Raw genomic sequence first — 26456 nt, forward strand, 5'->3', positions numbered from 1 at the left:
TCCGAACGGTCGTTTACCTGCTTTGCGGACCTGTCAGTTCGTTCGACCCGATTCCGAACGCCACGAGACCTTTAAACTTCGGGAAAATAAAAGATAGTTGTTGCGCCCTTCCGTCGACTCATCCTTCCTCGAGTCTAGACGTAACAAAGCTATACACAAATTAATAGATATATTAGGTGTACAACTTTGCTTCCGCCGTTTTCCTATAGACGGCTTTAGCGGTAAGTAGTGGTCGAAATAAATAGATCATAGACATCATGCAATAAACTTGGGCATCTGTCAACATAACCCCATAGAAACATTAGTCGATTTGTGTCTGCATCATAAAGTTATTCTCGATTGAAAATGTTAGTTTACGAGCCAAATTCTCGTCATTTGCGGAAGATTTTAATTTTCTGCTTCAATATGAAAAAATCTGCGGCTGAGGCTCATCGAATGCTCTCAAATACTTATGGTGAAGCCGCTATTAGTGAAAGAACGTGTTGTGAGTGGTTTCAACGCTTCAAGAATGGTGATTTTCACGTCGAAGACCGGCATAGCGGTGGAAGAGAGAAGGTTTTCGAAGATGCAGAATTGGAGACATTACTTAATGAAGACTCGAGTCAAAGTCAAAAAGAATTGGCACGATCATTGGGAGTGACTCAACAAGCAATAATCAGTTTTTTACAATAAAGTCTCGAATTTCGGAAAAAAACGGCGGAAGCAAAGTTGTACATCTAATATATTGTATTATTTTAAATATATATTATTTTATACAATAAGGCATTGCTCAAGGTGTAACGCGAATACAGATTACGTTATGAGCGGCGCTGCGACGCATCGCCGAACACGCCGAGCGAGATGGGATCGAACGAGACGAGATTAAACGATAGAACTCTCCTCGGCGGGAAAGCGCCACATGAGATGGATCACGTTTGCGGAGTATACATCGGCGCGAAAGGCGCGATGCTTGGTAATAAACGATTCAACATAGATCCGGATGACTCTACATTTATAAATAAAATTAAATACATCGGTACCCCTGGTTTGTACGAATTGATCTTTATGAAAAATCCTGATAGTCTCATATACACGGAAAAGGATAAATTAACATACAAAAATATATTGTTAATGACGAATGCTCATAGACACGACCATGATGTTAGAAAATCTGTCTTAAGAAATAAGGGATACAAATACAAATCCATTATCGCTCCGCTTATTCACGGCAGCGGTGCGAAAAAAACGGGCACGGGTCGCGTACCGTCAACCATGCGAGTCACGGATGATAAAATCGATTACATTTATTGGGATGATCCGAAAGAGTTAGTGGATCGTCTGCGATTACTGGATGCTTTGCATCGAGCCGGTAACAACGCTCACGAAAACGAGATTCTATCAATAGTCAAGGAGCTTCGCGAAACGGGAGCGATCGTATAAATTGGACTGTCGCGTCGACAACCGTCGCAGTCGTACGCGGGATTCGCGATGTCCGTGAGCAAATTCGGCACACCTCTAAAAAACCGCGGCTATGACGCAAGAACCGGAAGACTACGTCCGGCTATCGAGTCTCTGCAAAATTACGTGCGCGATAACGCGTTGTGTCTGAGCTCTTCCATCGAGTATGACGCGAGAGAGCGCAAGATAAAACGTCTGGCTCAGCCGGAGGAGGACGCTGACGCAACAGTAAAAGCTACGTCGAGGGAATAACATCGCAATTGAGAAAAAATGCGAACGAGGCGGGGCAAAGCGTCATTCTACTATTCGCGAGACTCGCCCAGCTTGATAACGCATTCGGTAAACGAATAGACACCGCGGAGAGTTTTGTTTCTAAAATAGAAACGCGCAATGATGTTCTGAGTAAACGGATAGACGCTATGGAAAATTCCGTTTCGAGAACAGAAACGAGTACTAACGCTCTAGGTAAACGGATCGATGTTTTGGATAAACGAATCAACTCTTCAAGCGAACAGCTCGATGCCGTGAAAAAAACGATATCGCTCAACGCTGCCGAATCTTTAACGAGAAACGAGAGCGATCGTAAAATACAGTTTAATCAGCGTAAAATAATACAGGAACTGACCAAAAAATCGCGTGTCGCGGAGAACACCGCGACGAATGTTGCGGCGAAAATACTGGAATTGGAAAATTCAACATTGCAATTAAAGAGAAACACAAATGAGCTATCGGGAAAAAGTGACGGAATTGATGAATAGAAAGAAGAGAGAATTATGAGCGCCGAAAAACGAAAATTAGTCGAGGAGTTGCACGCGCCAGCAAGAAGAAACTTTCCGCGTCGTCGCGTCGCGGTGCGCGGGTACGACGACCTGTGGCAGGCGGATGTGGTCGAAATGCGTCCTTACGCGAGACTCAACAAAGGTCATAACCACCAGGTATATAAATATGAAACCGGAATTTGCCCATAGATGGCCCTAGCTGTCAATGTAGTTATCGTCAAACCGCGTGATTGACATCATTTTCTTGTTTTGACATCTGATAAAGATTTTCAACTCACAACAATACAAGTTTCATACAACAGCATAGTTTTTAATAGCGTTGAACATGTTGAATTTTGTGCCTGGAAACTACGATTTGCGGACAGCATTGATTTTCTGGTACCATTTGAAGAAAACTGCTGCAGAATCGTATCGAATGCTTGTCGAAGCTTACGGTGAGCATGCTCTTGGTAAATCACAGTGCTTTGAGTGGTTTAAAAAATTTAAAAGTGGCGATTTTGACGTGAGAAACGAAGAACGTGGAAGACCACCGAAAAAGTTTGAAGACAGCGAATTGCAAACATTGTTGGATGAAGATGACGCTACCGACAACAAATGATCGATTTGAATCAAGCTTTGCGTGAAAAATGACCAGAATATCAAAAAAGGCAACATAAAGTGATTTTGCTTCATGATAATGCACCATCACACACAGCAAAACCGGTCAAGGAAATGATTGAGGCGTTTAGTTGGGAAATACTTTCGCATGCGGCTTACTCACCAGACTTGACTCCATCCGATTACTACTTATTTGCATCGATGGAACACGCACTTGCCGAGCAGCACTTCACTTCTTACGAAAATGTACGAAAATGGCTCGATGACTGGTTTGCCTCAAAGGAGCAACAGTTTTTTTGGCGTGACATCCACAAATTGTCAGAGAGATGGGAAAAATGTATAGCTAGCAATGGGCAATACTTCGAATAAAATATTTTTTATCATTTTCATACAATAAACGTGTATTTTCTATACAAAAATTCCGGTTTCATATTTATATACCTGATAGAGTGCGTAAAGTTTTCCACAGTTTTTTTTTGTACAATGTAAAAATATTCGCGCGTCTCTTCGCGATAATTCGTAGAATGTTAACCGATATTTTCTCAACCAGATATTTCAAATCGAAATATATAATTTTTTCTTCGATTTGGAAATATCTGGTTTTGAAAATGTAGGTTTTCTTCGATCTAGAAACTTCTAGGTTCTAAAATTCGGGTTAAAAACGTGCGCGGACTTTTCGCATCATCCTTCTCGCGTTCCATACGAGTTCTCTCTCGCGTTCTATACAAGTTCTTTCTCACGCCGCTACGCGGCCGCCGTATCCTACGATCTCTCTTTTGCGCTTTATATGGATTCTTTTTCACGCTATATATGAATATTTTGTCGCACCGCTACGCGAACGTCGTATTTCGCGTTAACCTTTTTTCACGTTGTTCGATATAAAATGCTTCCAAGAGCACAATAAAGAAATTGTGGAAATTTCCAGTCAGTTATATTTGCAATAGATCTCGAACGAGAGTGGAAAATTATTCAAGATTACGATTGAAATCTGTTGCAAATAGGACTGACTGGAAATTTCCAGGATTTTTATAATTTTATAATTTTTAACTTTTGCGTATCCCGCCTTTGCTCTTCTATCGCGTTTTCAGAATAGTTTATTAAAATAAACTGTATTAAATGCGAATAATATTTATTAAATTCTCGATATACAATATTTTCCTCGCTCTTTACAGCGGTATTTTATAATTCCCCTACGGTAAAGTATCCGTAGTTCCGGATATCACGCTTGTCGTCGTGCGGACTGAGCGCGACTTTCGATTCCGATATCGTATACACTTCGTGTAACTTAGATCTTACGCAGGACTGTTCGCATCTCATCTCGATCCTTTGTCGAAAACAGCGCGCGTAATCATCGAATGTTATTGTTCTTGCGACAACGCCGCTCTTAACACCCTTGATTCTGTTCGTATCATCTCTACCGTTGACTCGTAGCGCGTATATTTTTGCTCTAAGCCCGACAAATTCCGTCATACTCGCGCCAGCGTTCTCGTCCTTCATCACACCAGGTATTTTTTTATTAGCGAGAGGCATACCGTACACGTTGACAATCGGATAATCGCTCGTGTCAAATCTGTCAATGTCGCGCTTCATATCCTCGTACATGTCTTCGCACTCGACGCGATAAATAAGACTATCCGTATCGGTATACATTATCCTACACTTATCTCGATATAATGGTAACATATATTCGTAGTGAAATTCATACAAGCGAATTTGAGACACATCGAGAATGCACATACCAACGTAAATCGGTTTATTAAACTTAATCTCGAGCTTTTGCAATTCCACGGCTACAAGATCCTCCGCGAAGACGCTTCTGCTGTGAAAGTTCGGCTTCGCGATAATCGCCTCTATGCCGTATCGCCCGTATCATCGAGTCGCGAGTCGGACGTCCGAGTGATTGCGCACGTTCTCCATAGTCTTGCCGAACACGGCGTTATTCATCAATTTGTATAGATTTTTCTCGAACTCGTTTTTCGCATTTATTCGTAATCGCGTATTCAGTTCGATGTATCTGCACAGCCATGGAGATTGCGCGAATTGCATTATTCTGTGTATTCTCGTAACGCGTAATCTATGTCGAACACATTGCTGCAAATTGCGATAATATATCACGTAATGGTTCTTATCATACAGCGTGGCGAGAAGTTGCTCCTCTCGTTTTCCGGGAGGCTTATCGCGCATTGGGCAAAACGGCAAGTCAGCGTGAGAGTCATGAAGGTCGGACGGATACGCAAGGTCGACTTCTAAAATATAACCGATAGTCGAGTTTGGTGTCACGGACATTAAGTCAATGCTCGTAACGTCATCGACCTATTGAACATTTTTATAAGGCAACGATTGACACATCGCCCATCCGTACAAATTATTTATATCGAAATACATGAGATAAGACAATGGTTCCGAGGGATCGTACGACTGTAAATACTTGTTATTAGCGCGCGCGTATCTATTGGAACATTGACTTAGCCCACCGCGTATTCCGCGTTCCACGAACATCATCATATCAATATCGATTAATAACTCGAATGGAATACCTGTATACTTTAACATAGCGTCCCACGCGTACTATTATACGTTACCTGTATCCAGGTAACGTATAATAGTACGCAGGATCTAAATTGTAACTTCTCATACACGCGTCGCGAAAATTTTCGAAGACATCGGCCAATCGAAGAACATCGGTTTTTAAATATAAATCGCTATAGTCGTCCATCGTTTCGACGCGAAACCGCTCCCAGACTCTTATCGCACGCGCGTAATCATTCTCAGATATCGCATTACCGGTCAGCGAATTGTGGAAAGCCTCGCGCGGTGGTAGACGAGTCTCCAACAATTTATCAACGTTGTCAATGTACTCGTACGGAAACACATCCTTTCGCGCGAGAAGTTCGAAATCGACGTCGTCGAGATCGGAAAATTCCGAACGCGCGATTCTTAGTTCGCTCTTGTCTAAATACAACGCCAATTTTTCGAGACTCGCGCTTAGAAACTTGAAAGAATCCACAAAGCGCAATTTTATACGTTTTCCATTTCTCCATTTCTCGTTCGACACATCCTCGACGTTCTTCGTGAAAGAAATATACGTTTCTTTAATTAGCGGCAACAGTTCAACGTTACCGGGAAAAGCGTTAGCCACATCTCTAATGATAAAATGCGCGTCATAACTCGATAAATTGTGAAAGAATACAGGAATTACATAAGTCTCCTTATAATTTAAATTACAATTTGAATGCGCCGGACCTCTGTATCGTCCGGTCAGATGACAGTGATCGCGCACGCGAGCGTCTTCCAGTTCGAACGGTCGCTCGCACACGTGACAGTGTGTCGCGCTCATGAATCTCTCCCACTCGTCCGATGTAAAATTCGTTATAAGCACATCGGTATCGAGAATAGTTCTCATGCGAAGCGCTATATCGTACAATTCTTTAACAAACCATGATACACAATCTTCACCGCGATAAGCTTTATAAGTCGAGCTAGCATCGTCGAATGCGCATCGCGCGTAATATCCAGCGCTATAGACTTTATAATGCTGAACGATAGACGTGTTCGACGTTCTCTTCTCCTCTTTCTTCTCCAGCACGCATTCCAGATCGGCGTACACCACGAATGGAAGTCTCTCTTTTCTACCGTAGTTGTGAAACTGTAACCATTTATCGTCGTTAGTAGGAAGAATTATACCGCACTCGTTCATCCTTCCGCAGTCCGCGCTGTGAGCCGATAATTTATTGCTCGTTCGAAAATAATGCATGCATCTGCGACATAACACATATTTTTAAATCGTGTACATTATTCACATTACGCTATAAAATTTTTTTAATTCGTACTCACCGATCGCATATATGCATTTTATGTTTTCTACAGCTCACAAGGGGAGGGCCAAGTCGTGCACACACGGATTTCGCTCAACTTTAAATATGTTTTAGTACTAACCCCCCACTAATTCATGGACAAGTGGCACGACGCAATACTCAAGCATTCGCAAGAAATTTGCATTAAAAATTTGTCGTGCGCTTTCTATATCGAATTAGCGAAAGAGGTTAGCACATAGCAGCGTGATGCAGAGGATAAGGCGGCGGCTTAGAACGCAGCCCGTTGCACATTCGAGTCCTGACTTTACCAATTTTTTTTTTAATTTTTACAAAATATTGCAACAAGTTAACGCGTATGGAGTAAAAAAATTATTATTTAATAATTATTAAATTTAATGCTAATACTTTAAATATAATATTTTATACTCGCATACTTTAACGTCTGTAACCATACCTACACATAATATCGGTTCGCAATACAATTAAAGACTCCATAAAAGACCCAAAAAAAGGACCCATAAAATAACGGTTTCCGCAGGTAGCAAATACAACTGCCTCATAATCGAGTTTTCGGGAACAGAAAAACTTCCACAGTAGTACAAAAGCACTGACCGGTCATTTTTAGAAAGAATTTAGGCAGAATTAAAAAAAAATGATTATGGAGTCTTTAATTGTATTGCGAACCGATATTATGCGTATGGTTACAGGCGTTAAAGTATGCGAGTATAAAATATTATATTTAAAGTATTAGCATTAAATTTAATAATTATTAAATAATAATTTTTTTACTCCATATGCGTTCACTTGTTGCAATATTTTGTAAAAGTTAAAAAAAAAATTGGTAAAGTCAGGACTCGAACGTGCAACGGGTAGGTTAGGTTAGATAGCGTTCTAAGCCACCGCCTTATCCTCTGCGCCACGCTGCTATCTGCTAATCTCTTTCGCTAATTCGGTATAGAAAGCGCACGACAAATTTTTAATGCAAATTTCTCGCGAATGCTTGAGTATTGCGTCGTGCCACTTGTCCATGAATTAGTGGGAGGTTAGTACTAAAACATATTTAAAGTTGAGCGAAATCCGTGTGTGCACAACTTGGCCCTCCCCTTGTCAGTTGCGAACCGATGAGTCGTGACAGATTCTTAATCCATGCAAAATGCGCCGTATTATCTCGTTGCGTCGTACCGCTCAGATAAAGTAGATTAACATGTCTGTCCTTATCATCGGTGAGACGCAGAGGAACGATACGGCAGCTACCTTTCCCGTTCTTCTTATCTCGAACGGTATACATATTGATGGATATATCGTTAATATGCTCGAACCTAGTAATTCCGTTTAAACTCATGGGAAACTCGACGCCCTCCAGATTCAACACCGTCGAGTAATGAGGATACCGCGAGCTTCTCTCCGTATGTTTCTCGACCGGATATAGAGCGGCGACTACCGCCCACGCGAAACACGCATTATCCGTAGATCGCACATTAACCACCGCTTTCTTCAACGTAATCTCTCGCGGTATCTCGACGCAGCATCCGGCGCGCATAGAATTGTATCTGTTCACGTTCATCATTAAATTTAATATTCGTGACAATGCCCATCCGCTATCGCGCTCCTGAAACTTCTCCAACGAAGCTAGAATAGCGTCGACTACGCGTTTCTCATACCACTCTTAAATTGGAAAGAGATAAAAGCGGATAATTTTTCGTGACAATACCCTTAACATCGATCTTGTTACCTGAGACAGTAGTATTACTAGGCCGGTTCTAACTCATGTCCTCCGAGGGGTGGGGAGGGACGGGGGGGTCCCGCGCGGGTGAGGGGGCATGACGTCACGCGGGCGGAGGGGGATTTTGGTGGCGCGGGGAAATGACGTCACGCGAGCGGGGAAGCTTATCGCGGGAGCATAAACAGCGCGGTATATTACAAAGGCGAGCGCCGATGTCCGGCTGTTCGAGAATTTATGAACATTATAAACAAATATCGTCTCACACTGCACTATTGCACGTGCGGCATTATTGAATTTCGTAGAAAGATAATAAGGTTAGCGCCGATATCCGGCTGCTCGAGAATTTATAAATAATATAAACAAGATAGAACTATCGCGCTGCTCTCTTCATCTTTTTTTTTCCAGGAAAAGTCGCCCGCACTATTGTGTGTAACGTTAGATAATAAGGCGAGCGCCGATATCCGGCTGCTAGAATTCGCGTCGAGACATGTTTATCGGTATACTTACATACAAAGACGGGTGTCGATGTCTGAGCGAGCGTTGATAGGATTTTATATTAATATTAATTTTAAGGATAGGAAGTATAGGCTGCACATGGTGACACTATCTTTGTCTTACGCTCATATAGGCGCTGTCCTTTTTCCACGCTTATGCGAACGCCTCACGCTGTCCTTCTCCCACGCATTACGATATCGTACCTTAACATCGGGCGTGCGGTTTGTACGGAGGATATGCAAGGAAGGGAAGCGAAAGAAATACATAATCATTCTTTTTTTCATTTTTTTTAACACATTTATTTATTTATATTACCATACATCGCCCCGTCTCATGGTTTCAGACAAAATTTCATCCACAGCATAAGCTAATAGTTCGCAATCTATGATAGATGTTTTATTATAGACTTCGCGCAAGATTTTAACCGCAGAATCTCTCTCGGCGCCGAACATATTACTTTGCAAACTCCGAACAAATTGATCGAAACTCTCAATTACAGCTTCTAGATTCTCACATAGCTTTAAATACTCGTGATTAACACAGTGTTCGAGTTCGAATAAGAAAAATATAGTTGACGGTTTCATGTATAAGCAAGAATCGCGCAACGTAAGTTTGACAACACTCGCATCACTTATTTTAACAATCTCAATTGTTAAGTCGTTAATTCATATCGGTGCATGATTAGGCGTTTGTACAAGTTGTTCAACGTCCGCTCGTTTCAACATTAGCGATTCCCATGTATCGATAGACAAAACGATTTGGTTGCCTCGGTTATCGCCCAGATGCAATTCCACGTAAGATATTATTCCAACGCTAGTAGTGTATCTAGGAGAGTTCTAACTCAAGTCCTCTGAGGGGGGTGAGGGGCGAGGGGAAACCGGCGCGGCGGGTATGACGTCACACGGGGGGGGGGGGAAACCGCAGTGAAACCGATGGGCGAAGGGACCGCGGAGAGGGGGGAGAGGAACCGCGTCCTAACCGATAGGCCCGATAACCTAACCTACCCAGGCGGCGAGAGGTCCGCGGAGAGGGGAAGGGGGGCCCGCGTGAAATCGGTTAGCGAGGGACCCACGGGGAAGAGGAAACGCGAAAGTACGATGCCGCGAGTAGGTGTGAGAGAGATAGCGCGAGGCATCCGCAATGTGTACGAGAAGGATAGCGCTAATAATATTCTATGGGCGTGGGAGAAGGATAGCGCGAGGCGTCCATATGAGCGTAAGACAAAGATAGCGTTTGCATGCGCGTTGGCAAAGGATGGCGTGAGGTGTTCGCAATGTGTGGGAGAGGGATAGCGTCCGCATGCACTTGGGAGAGAGATAGCGTCCGCATGCACTTGGATGATACGGCGTTCGCAAGACTGTGCGAGAGAGATAGCGCGAGGCATGCACGCGTGTAGGAGAAGGATAGCGTCCGCAAGTTAAATTTTGCAGGCTGTGCATATCTATTACACCGTTTTTATTCATACATACATACATAAAGGATAGGATAAATAATTAAATTCACAGATAATTAGTAAAATAACTTATTTATTACAAGCCTCGTGAAGAATATCATTTACAGCACATGTCAATAACTCGCAATCTATGAGCGATTTGCTGTTGAACAGATCACTTTCATGTATCGTTTTTGCAGCGTCGGATACATTAGCGATATTATTCAGTTGTAAAACAGTTACAAATTGTTTAAATTTTTCATTTACAATATGCGTATTTTCGCATAACCAGTAATACATATGATCTATGCATTTTTCAAAATCGAATAAATAGAATAGAGTTGGCGGTTTCATATATAAAGAATTATTGGATAATTCTATTTTTATAATATTCGAATCAGATATTTTAACCACTTCGAATGTCAAATCTCGAATCCGCAATGGGATTTCAGTCGATTGTAGAAGCCGTTCAATGTCCGCACGTTTCTGCATTAGCGATTTCCACGTTTCAAAAGGCAATATTATTTGATTGCCTCGATTATCGCCGATTCCACGCAAGATACAGCTCCAACGTTTATTCCAATGTCCAAATATTTGTATGACGTCGGGATTAAGGCGTATCGTCTTCCGAGTATATGAACCACGCGACGAGGCTCAGATGAAATGCTAGGGAGTAAAAACAATATTATTTATATAAATATTTAAAAGGTGTAAAAAATATTTAAAAATTATAAAAATTCTTTAAGTTAATTAAAACTTACTTGTTACATTTCTTCTTCTTACACAATGAAGTTTCATCAGCATCTTGAATCGGAACGTAATAATTCATGCGGCTTCCTTCAGTAGGATACATTTTTATATGAACCATTTACACAAGTGGCCGATGCAATACTGAACGTATTAAATATATTTAAAATATGTATTAGCGTTGCAAAATTGCAATGTGGTGGGGATTATTGCCGACGCGATATTTTTTCCAATTTTTCTATTCAAGCGCCGATGTACGGCTGCTTCGTGATGACATCACCCCCAAGTATGAGATTTAGCCGAATGCACAAAAAAAGCATTAATATAATATAAAATTTTCAAGCGCTAATGTGTGGCTGCTTCGCGATGACATCATACTAGATATCAGAATTCAAACGCGCGTGTCAAAACATGACAAAATCGTGAAATGTAAGAATAATTATCAAGGTTAAATTGTGCTAATATACGAGTAATTTAAAACTTTCTCGATGCATCTGGGCTGAGATGACATCATCATCACCAGGTGTAAGATTTAGCCGAATGCACAAAAAATGCAACGTAATATAAAATTTTCAAGCGCCGATGTGCGGCTCTTTCGCGATGACATCATCCTCAGATATCCAAACGCGCGTGTCAAAACATGACAAAATCGTGAAATATAAGAATAATCCTCATGATTAAATTGCACTAACATACTTGGACAGCAGCATGTAATTTGAAACTTTTGCGATGCACCTGGGATTTGACATCATCTCTAGACGACAAAAAAAAGAATGCAATAATCGACATTAGTCAAAATGTACGTGACAAATCGCGAAATAAAGATTTAGTTGGATGGAAGATCACACATGATGGAAAGAGACATCAAAATAGAATATAAAATCATGGTAAAGAGGCACACCCTGTCAGTATTTTCGCCAAGAGTTCCGAAACAAGAGCTATTAATAAGCGCATCTTGTTAGCAAAAATTTTTGGTATAAATTTAGAAATATGGCGGAAAACAATGTCGAACGAATTCTGCGCGAGCAATCTGCAAGTGTGAATTCGATAGAGAAGTACGTTGCGTAGGAGCAACGATGCGACGAATATATCGAATCGATGGAAGAGCAAAGCCGAATCAAACGCCCACGATTATCGATCGGGATTCGACAATCGCTGATTGCCCGAATAGCACGACTCGAAGGATTGAAGAACTCGTTACGCAGGCGTTTTGTACATGAGGGTGCAGGATACAGTACGCGGCAACACGGATTGATTTGGCGAGAGATCGATACGGCGTTCGAGAGCCGCATATTGACTGGTGCAGTTATAAATCATAATCACATCGAGCCTCGTCAATTTTTCGAGGATGCCAAAGACATTGTGTTCAAACACGTGCAAAATGTGATGAAAAAACACTTTAATGTGAAAATTAATACATTGTTCAATGGTGAATTTGTGACGGGTGATAAGCGCGCAAATAAAAGTATCAATACGAGAAACTATGAACTCTTTCGCACATCCGATTTACGCGAATGAAATGAGCGGCACGTTGTCGAGCCCACTCTAGCATCGCTCGAAGAATTTCAGGAACGCGATAGCGGGCATTGTCGCGAATACTCGATTTAACTGTAAATATAAATAAATATAATCCAATGCGCGCGGGGTGCCACATTAAATTACCGCGAGAAATAACAATGAAGAGAGCGGTAATAAACATGCAATCTAATGACAATGCGTGTTTCGCGTGGTCTGTGGTCGCCGCTCTATATCCAGCCGAAAGAAACGCGGGTCGGGAATCTTCGTATCCTCATTACACGACAGTGCTGAATCTTCCGGACATTGAGTTTCCAGTGACTGTCAATCAAATTAAAAAATTCGAACTTGCCAACGATATCTCAATCAATGTATATAGTATCGAGGAAAAAAATATTGTCCCGATACGTCTGAGTGAGTTGAAAAGAGACAAACACGTCAACTTGTTATACATTGAAGACAACAACGTTGGACATTTCGCATGGATCAAGAATCTATCCCGCCTCGTGAGCTCGCAATTGAGCAAACATAATAGTCAAAAATATATCTGCGATCGGTACGCATATATTTAATAAATTTAATTGCAGAAATCTTTGAACAAAAATTAAAAATTATTTCGTTTACAGATGTTTGCACTACTTTGGTTCGAACGACAAGTTACAGTCACATACGGTGGACTATCGAGAAATGAACGAGTAGGGAGTGGTGCACTTGGACACAGTATAATTGGACACGGTGCAAATGGACACGTTACAAATGGACACGAGATTTTGCACACGGTTCAATTGGACACAGGGCATTTGGACACAGTAATTTTGGATACAGTAGCTTTTGGACACATAAGAAAATACGCATCGTTTACTTGGACACCGCTCAATTGGACACTGTTCATTTGGACACCGTTCGTTTGGACACAGAAAGATGCGCACCGTTCATTTGGACACCGTTCGTTTGGACACCGTTATTTGCCCACCGTTCGTTTGGACACCGTTCATTTGCCCACCGTTCGTTTGGACACCGTTCGTTTGGACACCAAAATTTGATTTAAATTATACGACGTAATCCACACCAAATTTTTGTTTTAAATAAGAAATAGGTTTGGGTTAGGTTATATCTTCCGGAAGTGGAGCCCCCCCGCAGGGGGGGCGGAACCCACTGTATCCATGCATGACATCCAAATATGCGAAAGGCTAAACAAAGTGCTAAAAGCAATGTAAAATTAATGACATCAGTATCAGAAATATATAAGTATGAATATATTTTATTTTGACAGATATTATAACCTTCAAATGTATCTCCTTTTCACGATTTCATATTTTACATAGATTTACCAGTATAAAGTGTTATAAGAATACTGATTATATTTTCCCAAAATGATTTTTATTTCTCTCCATCTGTTACATATTCAAACAAACAGTTTCTGTGTACAAATGAACGGTGTCCAAACGAACGGTGGGCAAATGAACGGTGTCCAAACGAACGGTGGGCAAATGAACGGTGTCCAAACGAACGGTGGGCAAATAACGGTGTCCAAATGAACAGTGTCCAAATGAACGGTGCGCATCTTTCTGTGTCCAAACGAACGGTGTCCAAATGAACAGTGTCCAATTGAGCGGTGTCCAAGTAAACGATGCGTATTTTCTTATGTGTCCAAAAGCTACTGTATCCAAAATTACTGTGTCCAAATGCACTGTGTCCAATTGAACCGTGTGCACAATCTCGTGTCCATTTGTAACGTGTCCATTTGCACCGTGTCCAATTGTACTGTGTCCAAGTGAAGGCCACTCGAACGAGTACGCTATCCGATTACCGAGCGATAAGGGCAAGTGGCTCACGTTCAACAACTATAATCGGAAAGACCGGCTGCCTTTCGTCGTGTACGCCGACTTGGAGTGTGTTTTAGAGAAGACGGAGGAAGAGAGAAACTACCAACATATCATAAAGTATTCAGCATAGCATATTATGTACATTGTTCCTACGATGATTCGTTATCCGCGTATCATTCCCGTCGCGATATCGATTGCATATCATGGTTCGTCGAAGAACTAAAAAATTTAGCGCAACGTGTAAAAATTATTTTATCAGCTAATGTCCCCATGGTAAATTTAACATCTGATGAATGGGAAAATTTTCATAGCGCGACACAATGTCACATTTGCGAGAAACCATTCGTACAAGACGATACACGCGTACGCGATCATTGCCATCTGACTGGGCGATACAGAGGTCCCGCGCATTCAAATTGCAATTTAAATTATAAAGATTCTTTTTGCATTCCAATAGTTTTTCATATTTTATCCGGTTACGACGCGCACTTCATTATCAAGGAAATAACTACAGCGTTCGAAGGGGGAATCGAGTTACTTCCGATAACAAAAGAAAAATATATATCATTTACGAAAAATGTTAAACTTACCGAAGAAAAATCAAAAAATCATATTAAATTGCGTTTTATCGATTCGTATAAATTTCTCACAGCTAGTCTCGATAAATTGGCATCATTCTTGAATTCAGACAAACTCAAAATTTTAAAATCTGAATTTCTAAATTTATCGAATGACAATTTCAATTTATTAACACGGAAGGGCGTCTTTCCGTACGAATATATTGACTGCGTCGACAGGTTGCAAGATATGTGTTTACCACCGCGCGAATCATTTTACAGTTCCTTGACCGGTGACATAATATCCAAGAGCGATTACGCGCACGCCGAGAACGTGTGGGAGCGGTTCTCCATTCGAACGCTGGGCGAATATAGCGACTTGTATCTCAAAATTGATGTCTTGTTATTAGCAGACATTTTTGAAAATTTCGGCGAGAGTTGTATTAAAAGTTATGGGCTAGACCCCGCGTATTACTACACTCTTCCCGGATACACGTGGGACACCATGTTGAAGCATACGAATATTACATTTCAATTGCTTACGGATATCGACATGGTTATGTTTATCGAACGCGGAATACGCGGTGGTTTGAGTCAATGTTCCAACAGATACGCACATGCTAATAACAAGTATATGCAATCGTACGATCCATCGAAACCTTCAACGTATCTCACGTACTTTGATGTAAATAATTTGTACGGATGGGCAATGTGTCAACCCTTGCCCTATGCAGATTTTCGATGGGTCGACGACGTATTCGATTTTGATACATCATCGATCGCGCTCGATTCGCTTATAGGTTACATCCTTGAAGTCGATCTCGAGTATCCGCAACGATGCGCACACTGACCTACCGTTTTGCCCGACACGCGACAAACCACCTGGTAAGCGGCAGGATAAGCTGCTCGCAACCTTATATGATAAGAAGCGTTAGGTAATACGTTATCGCAACCTGCAGCAATGCACGCGACACGGGCTTCGAGTTACAAAAATACATCGAATATTACAGTTTTCGCAATCTCCATGGCTTCGCAGTTATATCGAACTCAATACACATTCCGAACACTCGCGAAAAATGATTTTGAAAAAAATTTATATAAATTAATTAATAATGCGGTATTTGGCAAAACGATGGAAAATGTGCGCAATCACGTTAATATTAAGCTCGTGACACATTGGGATGGAAGATATGGCGCAGAGGCGATGATCGCGAAACCAAATTTTCATAATAGAAGCGTGTTTTCGGAGAATCTGATCGCCGTTGAATTGTGTAATCTCGAAGTTAAATTTAATAAACCAATCTACGTGGGTATGTGTATACTCGACATATCCAAGATATGTTTGTACGAGTTTCATCACGATTACATGGTCACTATGTATCGAGAGAAATGTAAAGTCACCGACACTGACAGTCTCATATATCACATCGAGTGTGAAGATGTATATGAGAATATAAAGCGCAACGTCGACAGATTCGATACCAGCGATTATGCTGTGGACAATGTGTACGGTATACCGCTCGCGAATAAAAAGATATCGGGTTTAATGAAGGATGAAAATAATGGCGCCATCATGACTGAATTCGTCGGGCTTAGGGCAAAAATGTACGCGTTGCGAGTAGATGGTAAGAAAGACACGAAAAAAGTAAAAGCCGTCAAGAGTAACGTCGTCGCGAGAACAGTAACATTCGACGATTACACGCAGTGTTTGAACGAAGAGATTGAAATGACGCGTCAGCAGTCTTGTATAAGATCTAAATTACATGAAGTATACACTATTCGCGAGAGACAAAAATTGCTCTAAATCCGTACGATGACAAGCGGTATATCGTACCCGAAACCACCGACACGCTACCGTGGGGACATTATAAAATACCGTTGTAAATAAAAAGCATGTATATTTATTGAAAATAAAAAATTACGTATATTTATTGTAAATTAAGATTATATGTATATTTATTGTAAATTATATGTATATTTTATAATGTATACAATTTTGTTTATATTTGTAAAATATTATTATGTATTGTATTATTGTTAACATATTTATAATATATTATTTTTATGTATCCAAGAGTTGTGTGTAGCATCAAATCCCAGCCATTTGCCTTTTTGCGTATCACCTTTTCCACGAGATGTACGTCGGGATTAGCAACGCGTTGTAGCTCGTATTCGTAAAATCCGCCGGCGACGGAATTTCCGCGCGAATCTTTGAGTACATAGGGCACGGGATTAGTTTTCTGCACTTTAACAATCTTAAACACTTCGGTCGACCAATTTGGCGTGTAACTTTTGTCAAAGATGGTCTTGAATTTACTCACGCGTACCGGATCGCCTACTTTGAATCTTGCCGATGCCGCAATCTTTACGTTGCTGTATACCGTATTTAAAAGTTTATCGGCGATCGCGGGGGTAACATCGATTTGAGGGTCTCATGCCGATAGTGCGATGTTTTCGCGCATTGTACCCTCTAACAAGCCGGGACAACGCGTCGATCCACTTGTAATTTCCATTAAACGTAAACATTTTCCACATATTGCTCTTTAACGTTCGGTTGAATCGTTCCACGACCGAGGCTTTCATGATAGAGTACGTCGAATAATGATTAATGCTGTGTTTCTTCACGATTTTCTGTACATTTGCGTTGTAAAATTCTTTTCCTCTGTCGGTTTGAAAATTTTTCGAACATCTTCCATCTTCTCGAATTATCTTTGCGATAGCATCAGCCGTCTCGTTTCCACTCTTACTCTTGAGCGGTACAGCCCACGCATACTTGCTCAACACATCGATAACTGTGAGTATGTAGTTGTAGCTTTTGTTGAATCGTGCATATGGACGCATCTCGACCACGTCCGCCTGCCACAGATCGTCGTATCCGCGTACTATGACACGTCTATGTGGGAAATATTTTCTCGCTGGAGCATGCAATTCTTCCACGAGCAGCTGTTTTTCAGAGGTCTTTTGCGACATATTTGATCGAGGCATAATTTGCAATAATGAGATAATTCCTCCACATATATTCTCTATATATCTTTCTTCTCCTGCGCTGAATTAGATGTAGTCTGCGCGTGAGTTGCATACCGAAGCATTTTCTGCATCTCATCCATCATTATTTGCAGCGTTTGCACATTCGTCTCGAGCGTGATTATTTTTTTCTCAAGTTCTTCCTGTCTGTCCACCAAAAGCTTGACACGTATTTCCACGTACTGTTTGTTTGCGGCATCGGTATCATCTTCCGGTTGCAGTACGCGTCGTATCTTGCGCGACCTTGCGTCAAAGCCGGAGGCTGTCTGACACAGAATGTTATCGCACAATTTCTTAGTAATCCATTCCATTGATAGTATGAGTTATTCGGTGTTCCCAACGATAATCCAAATTTATTAATCGACATTTCGATACAAACAATAATGACAGACTGACTCGTTTCGCCGACGCATAGATTAATTTATAATAAAGCCAGCTTCGTAAAGTTCCTCGATAATTGATAATATTTCATTGTCGTGGGCATTGTTGCCGGCTTAACGCGAAGCTTCCAGCAATCGCAAGCGATCTACCAACTCGTTGGGATCATTCCAATGCACGTAATCGATCTTATTATCGTTTAACGTCATAGCGCGCGGTATGTTTATACCTCTTCCAGCTTTTTTATTAGAGATTAATGGTGCTATTATATTTTTATACTTGTATCCCTTGTTACTTAACACTGGATTACGAATATCGTTGCCACATCTATGCGCATTTGTCGCCAATAATATATTTTTGTATTTAATTTTATCATCCTCAGTGTATACGTCACCGTCGGGCATTCTCTTGAAAATCAACTCGTAGAGACCTGGTGTTCCCATGTATCTTATTCCACCGATCATTATATTGTCATCTTTATCCGCATCAAAAATTTTATTACCCATCATCATTCCTTCATTGCAAAATTTAACACCGTAAACATAATCCATACTGTTATTTTTATCTTGACTCAAAATAGCTCCCACATATTTTTGCCCTAGTGGACCCAGATGTGTGCGCAATATATTTTGACCCTCGGACGTTTGTAATTGATGTTGAACCGATGTCACAAACGTTTCAGGCATGGTTTCGAAAACTTCTTCTACATACGGAGACGATCTTTCGTGCAATATTTGACTCGATTGTACATCTTTTATCGGAGTAGAAGTAACCACATTCGATAATTGTTTCATTCGCTTACGTTTTGATTGATTTGGAGTAGAAGTTATTAGCGAATCGTTCAATGATATATTTGACCTTGTTCGCTTTGTTCCAGACTCTTTTTTCAGATGCTTGTCTTTGAGCATAATCGATGGTTCGATTTTCGCTTCATTAGATTCTACATTGATTGTATTTTCGACAAGTTGTTTTAGAGGTTCGATAATTGGTTTAAAGTGCTTCTCCAATGCGACGTCTTCCTCCATTTGACCGGTTTTTAAAAAACGATATTTTTTGCGGATTGATTCGCTCGTTTTTACAATCTCTCTCACAATCTTCTCACGATCGTCACTGTCAATCGTCGTCGTCGTCATGTTGCGCTCGAAAATTTTTAGACGTTGTTCGATCGATGTATCGATAGCGACTAACCACTTTACGGTATTGCAAAATCGTTAAATCCTTTTTGATATCTTCCATTAGTCTGTAAACTGTCTTTATCAATCACTACAAATCCATATTTGTGTTGCCAACATTTCTGACAGAATGCGCGAAAATAGCCGTAAGACATGTCAGTATTTACATGATCGTTGTATACATATTTTAAGTTTGTACCATCTTGTTTAAATAAAATCAGTAAATTTGCATTGTCCCGTATAAAATGCTTGGGTATCTTGGCATACGTTTGACACAAATAGAAACAGTCGACGCTCGAGTGTCGACCCATTGCAAAGTACTCTCTTATCGTATTTTGCTTATCGCACGCCACGTCGTCAAAGATAAATATGAAATTCGGAAGCGCCTCGCTCGGTGGAATAACGTCATATTATTAGAGAATGTAAAATAACCAATTTCATCGATCGATAATAGCAAATTTTCCAAATATCGATATTTCGGTTGTTGAAGTGATTTCGAGTATACGTATACATTCTCGAAATGTACACCATGTGGATTTTCTATCAAACTTATCAACGCGTTAGTCTTATTGCAATTCGAAGGACCGCAAATGATACCGTGTATAGTAGTCGGCAGCATGTTTCCGTGCTTGCATATTTTTTTCTCGGACATTACTCGTGTTTTATCGTCAAAATTTATCACTTTGATTATCGCCGCTTGTCGCGCGAACCGCATGTTTGCTCTCGCGAATCTGAAATCAGATTTTGGAAAAATGAGTCATCGGGGCCCTATTTATGGAGGCGTACTGAATCGAAACCGTTCAGTCTCAAAAATGTTTCTTCTTCTATCGGTTGACAGCGATATTCTCGAGCTTACCACCGAGCAGTTACAGATTATCCCCAAGATTGTTTTAATGCGAGACTTGGGTAGCTACGTGAAACAATTGTGGGACAAGCTTCCCGAACATATAAAAGCTGACTCAGAGGTTCAACAGTATCGTCGATGCATGCGACATTATAATTTGTCGTGGCAGCAAACACATTTCGACGGTCCAACACCGTTAATAAAAAATTGACAAATGCCAGCAAAAATTATAAGTAGCGGTTTGTTAAATCGTGCGATAAACGCACTTCCTATCGAATTACATATTCCAGGCTATCAGTTTTGCGGACCGGGAAATCATTTAGAAACACGATTGGCTAGAGGCGATCGGGGTATCAATCCATTGGATGCCGCGTGTCGCGAGCACGACATAGCTTATTCCCGAAGCAACGATCTCGGTCAACGACACGTTGCGGATAATATACTTGCCACGAAAGCGCGAACGCGTATTACCGCGAGAGATTCGACTCTTGGCGAAAGAGCAGCCGCTACAGCTGTTTGGGCGGCTATGAAAGCAAAGACAAAATTCGGTATGGGGCTGAAAACAAAAAAATCATTGATGAAGAAAAAGACTGCGAAAAAACGAATACATCCTATAGCGAAGCGCGGTGGTATCTTACCAATTTTACCATTATTGGGAGTTCTCGGTTCATTGGCTGGCGGAGCAGCGGGAATCGCGAAGGCGGTGAACGATAGCAAGGCGACGCAACGTTAGCTCGAAGAAATGCAACGTCATAATCACGCCATGGAAAGTCACGGATTTTATCTCGCTCCATACAAGCGTGGACGAGGCGTTCTCAACAGCATCCAAGAAAAAAAAATGTCAAAATAAAAATGCCTGCCGGTGTAACAACCAATGTACAATTGGAACAACTTGCAAGACGTATGCGTATACAATTTTTTAGAGGCATTTTCATGCGCAATAATTTACCGATAAACGATGTACGGCGAAATGAGAGCGGATCGTCAATTTGGATGACGTCGATGGTTCCGGTACTCATTGGGTTGCGTATGCAAAGAGGGGAGATCGTGTAGTATATTTCGATAGTTTTGGAAATCTGCGACCGCCCAAGGAATTAGTGCGATATTTTGGACAGAATGTTGCAAATATAGAATACAATCACACGGCCTATCAAAATTCTAATCAAAGTATTTGTGGACAATTGTGTCTTCGATTTCTTCAAACGGTCGATGATCGATATGAATTTAAAGCCTGACAATTCACCGTCGCGACTCAGTATTCGTTCGACAGTTTTCCAGCATGTCACTCACACTTACGTTGACCGGCAAGAGTAGCGCTCTTGCTGTAAGCTACTTTCCGGCTATAGATTTAAACGATGGCGATTACGAGCTTGGTTTAACGGACTTTGAAACGTATCATACGATATCGAACGTGAATTCTTGGAATAATAAATTTTATTTTGATAACGACGATAAGGAAATCACGATTCCCGAGGGATCGTACTAATTACACGCTATAAACGAATATCTCCGACGTGCAATTTTACGACATCGACGCGTAGTTGATTCCAACGATATTGTTGATGGCGAAGAATACGATGAATATCCAATAATGCTTCGCGCTAACCATAATACGGTAAAAAGTGAAATCAAATGTGTCTATAGAATAAATTTTAGTAAACCGGGCAACGTTGGATCGTTGTTGGGATTCTCGTCAATTCGTATATTACAGCCTCGGAAATGGCACGAATCGAATGTACCGATAAATATTATTAGCGTAAATATTATTCGTATAGAATGCAGCGTAACCACTGGCGCGCACAGCAATGACAAGCGCGTACACACAATACATGAATTTTCATCGAGCGTGCCGCCAGGATATAAGATATCGGAAACGCCAGCACAGATCATTTATCTACCGATCGTCGCATGAAGCATTACTGAGTTAACGATACGCATTGTTGATCAAGAAGGACATTTGCTCGATTTTCGAGGAGAGAAAATTACTGTAAGATTGCATATACGGCGGCGGCAACAATAAAGCGTTTGACAAATGAAATGCTTGTGTTGAACGAAAGCACGGATCAGATATCTGGTTACGCTAAAAAGAAACTCAACGCGTTGAATCGCGAGTTTTTAAAATCATTGGGATTCGTCGTACGAAATACTTGAACAATATGATTGACATCTTGAATATTGGAGGTGAGCCGATCTTTGACGGCCGTATCGTCAAGATTGAGACTCATACGTACAATCCATACGCCAACACAACGCTTGGATATAGCGACGAGATATGGATACCGATGCAGCATCAAGATTTGTACACGTTACCATGTGAAAATTTTATATACGTCGAGGGAAAGTGGATGGTGCATAAAGTAGCTGAAGGGGGAAGAGTGATATTGGGCAACAATTGTGTCGCGTTTATGTTTGATGAACTTCGATATGAATTCGACGGTGTGGAGATTGAACAGAAACGTTGGAATAACTTCCACGATTAAAAACTATGTCTCTCTAACAACCGAGAAAGGTAAAATCTTGGGGAATGCTGCGTGGAATGTCACATAACGCTGCTGAAGCTTACTTCAATTTTTGCGTGTCGCTAAACATATTATTGGGTTTTTGCAAAGATTATAAGCAAATTGTGATCAACGCTCGTCACGAATTAATTCTGATACGTTCGCGCAACGACAACAATTGCATATTTGGAAATGCTTTGGCTGAAGCTGATATCGAATTATTCAAGATACAATGGCGTATGCCTCATGTAATATTGAGGTCAATAAATTATCCTTGCTACGCGCATTGGAAAGCGGGCGATACTTGAATATGAGTTTTCGCTTTTGGGATCTATACGAATTTCCTCTATTGCATAATACGACCAAGCATTCGTGGACCGTGAAAGCCGCCTCTCAGCTGGAGAAGCCGCAATACGTGATCTTTGCGCTGCAGATTGGCAGAAAAAATGCTGTGTCAAAATATATTACTACATTCGACGACTGCAAATTGACCAACGTTAAACTCTATCTAAACTCGAAATTTTATCCCTACGACGATTTGAATTTAGATTTCGATAAAAATAGATTTGCCCTCTTGTTCGATATGTACTCTCGTTTTCACAAATCTTATTACGGATGTGATAATGATGATGTGCTATTAAACATTTCAAAATTTTTACATTGCGGTCCTCTTGCAGTTATCGATTGCTCGCGACAAAACGAGTCTGTCAAAAATTCTACCGTGGACGTGAGATTAGAGTTTGAGTGCAACGAGGATATACCTGCAAATACTACCGCTTATTGTCTCATCTTGCACGATCGCGTTGTCAAATATTGCCCATTGACCAACGTAGTTCGTAAAATTACCTAAATCAGCAAATATCCCCTCCAATGTCAAAATATATAAAGATTGAGATTTTGACGATCGACAACAGTCGTACATCGTTCTTGTAATCGTACGGTAATATTATCAACATGATCGCGCCAACGTTTATGGATTTGCAAGGATTCATTATCGGGCGAAACTTTATCGTAAAGGAAGTAGCGGTATTGAGAAATGGATTTGTTCTCTCTCATTACTTTTTTGCAAGTCCCGTACCATGGCGTGCGCTTACAAAATCTGAGAGATGCCAAGCTTCATGGCTCGGACATCACCATGGACTTCAATGGGAGGATGGAAACGTTCCATACAGCTTCGCTAGGCGTTTGATTACGAGAGCTGTGATGGGCGCGACGGAAGATGGAGCATCTCCTATCGTGTACGTTAAAGAACGCGACAAACGAGAATGGCTGGTCGATATACTTGACGATGATGCGAGAAACGACGTTATTATTGAGACCTTGGATGCGGACTATGAAGATATCACTTCGTTAAATAAGCTAGATGTTACTAATATTATGCGCTGTGAAAAACATTTAAAAAATTGTGCTTTACAAAATGTATTTAAAATATTCAATTGGTGGACGAATCATCATAAAGATTCATCCAAACATTATTTAGAATAAACTATTGTTAAAATATATTTTATTCTCTTTTATTCTTCCCTTTTCCTCTTTCTTACCTCAGTATGCAAGTATTAAATTTCTGTACGTGACGTTAGATAGCGGCGTCAGCTAGTTAATTAAAATATAGATGTTACATTTCAGTACATGGACATAGACTTTATATATTTGAATAGTGTATAAATAATTGTTTTGTCGTTCAAAGCTGTTCAATAGCCGTTCGATAGTCATTTATAGCCGTTCGATAGCTGTTCAAAGCCGTTCGATAGTCGTTCAAAGCCGTTCAAAAGCCGTTCAGCGGCCGTTCAATAGTCGTTCATATCCGTTTGATAGCCGTTCAATCGCCGTTCAAAGCCGTTCGATAGTCGTTCAATAGCCGTTTACAGCCGTTCGAGAGGGGAGTGGTGCACTTGGACACAGTACAATTGGACACGGTGCAAATGGACACGTTGCAAATGGACACGAGATTTTGCACACGGTTCAATTGGACACAGTGCATTTGGACACAGTAATTTTGGATACAGTAGCTTTTGGACACATAAGAAAATACGCATTGTTTACTTGGACACCGCTCAATTGGACACTGTTCATTTGGACACCGTTCGTTTGGACACAGAAAGATGCGCACCGTTCATTTGGACACCGTTCGTTTGGACACCGTTATTTGCCCATCGTTCGTTTGGACACCGTTCATCAGCACGTCGAGAAGAAGACTGCGATTAATCCTGATGTATTATAGATTTTATATCGTCTCATTCTCCCCATACTTAGGTGATTTTGCGCACAACATTGGTCAACGGGTTGTACTGAATCACGCCATCGTATATGATGAGGCAGTACGCTGTGATATTCGGCGGCACGTTCTTCTTACACTCGAATTCCAATCTTACATCCACGGTTGCGCTTTTGACCGATTCGTTTTGTCGAGAGCAATCGATGATCACGAACGGACCGTTACGTAAAAATTGCGTGACGGTGAGACTCGGCTCGAGATACTCGTATCCGTAATAATTTTTGCAGAAACGTTGATACGTGTGTAACGATGCACCCCCCATCGTTACCCGGCACGTAGCCAGCCGGAAGTCTGCCGCCCGGCGAACCAGCCGGGCAGTGGCAGAGGCGCCTAGCGCCCTTTTTAATACCTCAATCACCGCGGTTGTGATAAACAACCATACGGCCGTTATACGGCCGCCGTTACGCCGAAGACCGAGCATAGCCGAGCGCTGCCGGAAGATCCCGAGCGTCACCCGCCGAAACGCCGCGTCGTTTCGCCCAGGGGAAGCGACGCGTTTACCGTAATTACCCGCCGAAAACAACGCGTCGTTCTCCCCACCCGGGGGCGAACGACGCAATTACCGATAGACGCTCGGGTATAAGAAGACAGCGTTTCGGCATCTCGGGACCAGAACGATTCCTGAATCCGCTCGAGCAGTACGCTCCGAGATACCAGAACCGATCCTGAAAGTCGTAGCAACGACGGAACGTGAGGTTGACGTGTTCGCAGCCTCCGCCGAGCATTCTCGGCTTCCGTGCAGTCTCCGAACTCCTGACACAAATCCGACCGACTCAACGAGAGCGGAGTGTTCGCCGCTCTCCTCGACTACGGTCTATCATTCGACCGCTTCAGCTAGCCGGACCGTGGGTTTGCGAGTTCGCTGCCCCGTCGAGTTTTCTCGACTCCGCCACGCTATCCTCAACTCCGTGAACAGAAGTAGGGACGGAGAGTTCTCCGCCCGGTCGAGGGTACTCGATCTCCGCTCGCATTCCCCGACCACTGGGAACACGCGATTAATCCCGCGACCACATTAATACTAGCGAATTATAATTATCGCGCCGAAATACCTACCACCTAATATTTCATTCTATTCCGCGCGCCGTCAAAATAAACACGGCCTTGCCGTACACGCGCCGACCGACCGCGCCCGATTTCTTGCGTGTTTCGCGTGCCGTCAAAATAAACACGGTTTTACGAATATTGTAAGCGGTTCGATATATCGAACATCGCGCACCGAATAATCTACGCGCATTATATCTAGCGCGTTGCACCATCCACCGCACGCTCACTATTGTAAATCGACCATTGCCGAAAGAGGCAAATAAAGACGATATCTAAATCTTTCGTGTGTCTCACCTTT

The 26456-nt window shown here is 41.6% G+C and overlaps 2 protein-coding genes across 2 annotated transcripts; both read right to left on the reverse strand.

The window, feature by feature from the left end:
• Positions 1–5391: 5391 nt before the first annotated feature.
• LOC138936514 (uncharacterized) lies at positions 5392–18155 on the reverse strand. Its single transcript, XM_070301957.1, has 4 exons — positions 18131–18155; positions 7748–8293; positions 7055–7082; positions 5392–6571 (listed from the first exon to the last, which is right to left on the reverse strand). The coding sequence occupies exons 1-4, from the start codon at positions 18153–18155 to the stop codon at positions 5392–5394; spliced, it is 1779 nt and encodes a 592-aa protein (XP_070158058.1).
• A 286-nt stretch (positions 18156–18441) lies between these two features.
• LOC138936515 (uncharacterized) lies at positions 18442–19458 on the reverse strand. The gene is made up of 2 exons (XM_070301958.1): positions 19184–19458; positions 18442–19045 (listed from the first exon to the last, which is right to left on the reverse strand). The coding sequence occupies exons 1-2, from the start codon at positions 19456–19458 to the stop codon at positions 18442–18444; spliced, it is 879 nt and encodes a 292-aa protein (XP_070158059.1).
• Positions 19459–26456: the final 6998 nt, after the last annotated feature.

Source organism: Polyergus mexicanus, unplaced genomic scaffold (genome assembly GCF_030449975.1).
Source record: "Polyergus mexicanus isolate NDT 795.1 unplaced genomic scaffold, iyPolMexi1.0 SCAF_9, whole genome shotgun sequence".
NCBI lineage: Eukaryota > Metazoa > Arthropoda > Insecta > Hymenoptera > Formicidae > Polyergus > Polyergus mexicanus.

Bases quoted from the DNA above. Each gene is read 5' to 3' on its own strand.
- LOC138936514 (XM_070301957.1), bottom strand. From the start codon at position 18,155: ATGATACCGATGCCGCAAACAAACA. The intron at 8,294-18,130 runs GTACGTGGAAAT...TTCCAATTTAAG, and splicing joins ACCGATGCCGCAAACAAACA to AGTGGTATGAGAAACGCGTA. The intron at 7,083-7,747 runs GTTCGCAACTGA...TATTATGTGTAG, and splicing joins GAATCTGTCACGACTCATCG to GTATGGTTACAGACGTTAAA.
- LOC138936515 (XM_070301958.1), bottom strand. From the start codon at position 19,458: ATGACGACGACGACGATTGACAGTGACGATCGTGAGAAGATTGTGAGA. The intron at 19,046-19,183 runs GTCAAATATATC...ATTGCACGAAAG, and splicing joins TCTGGAACAAAGCGAACAAG to ATCGTCTCCGTATGTAGAAG.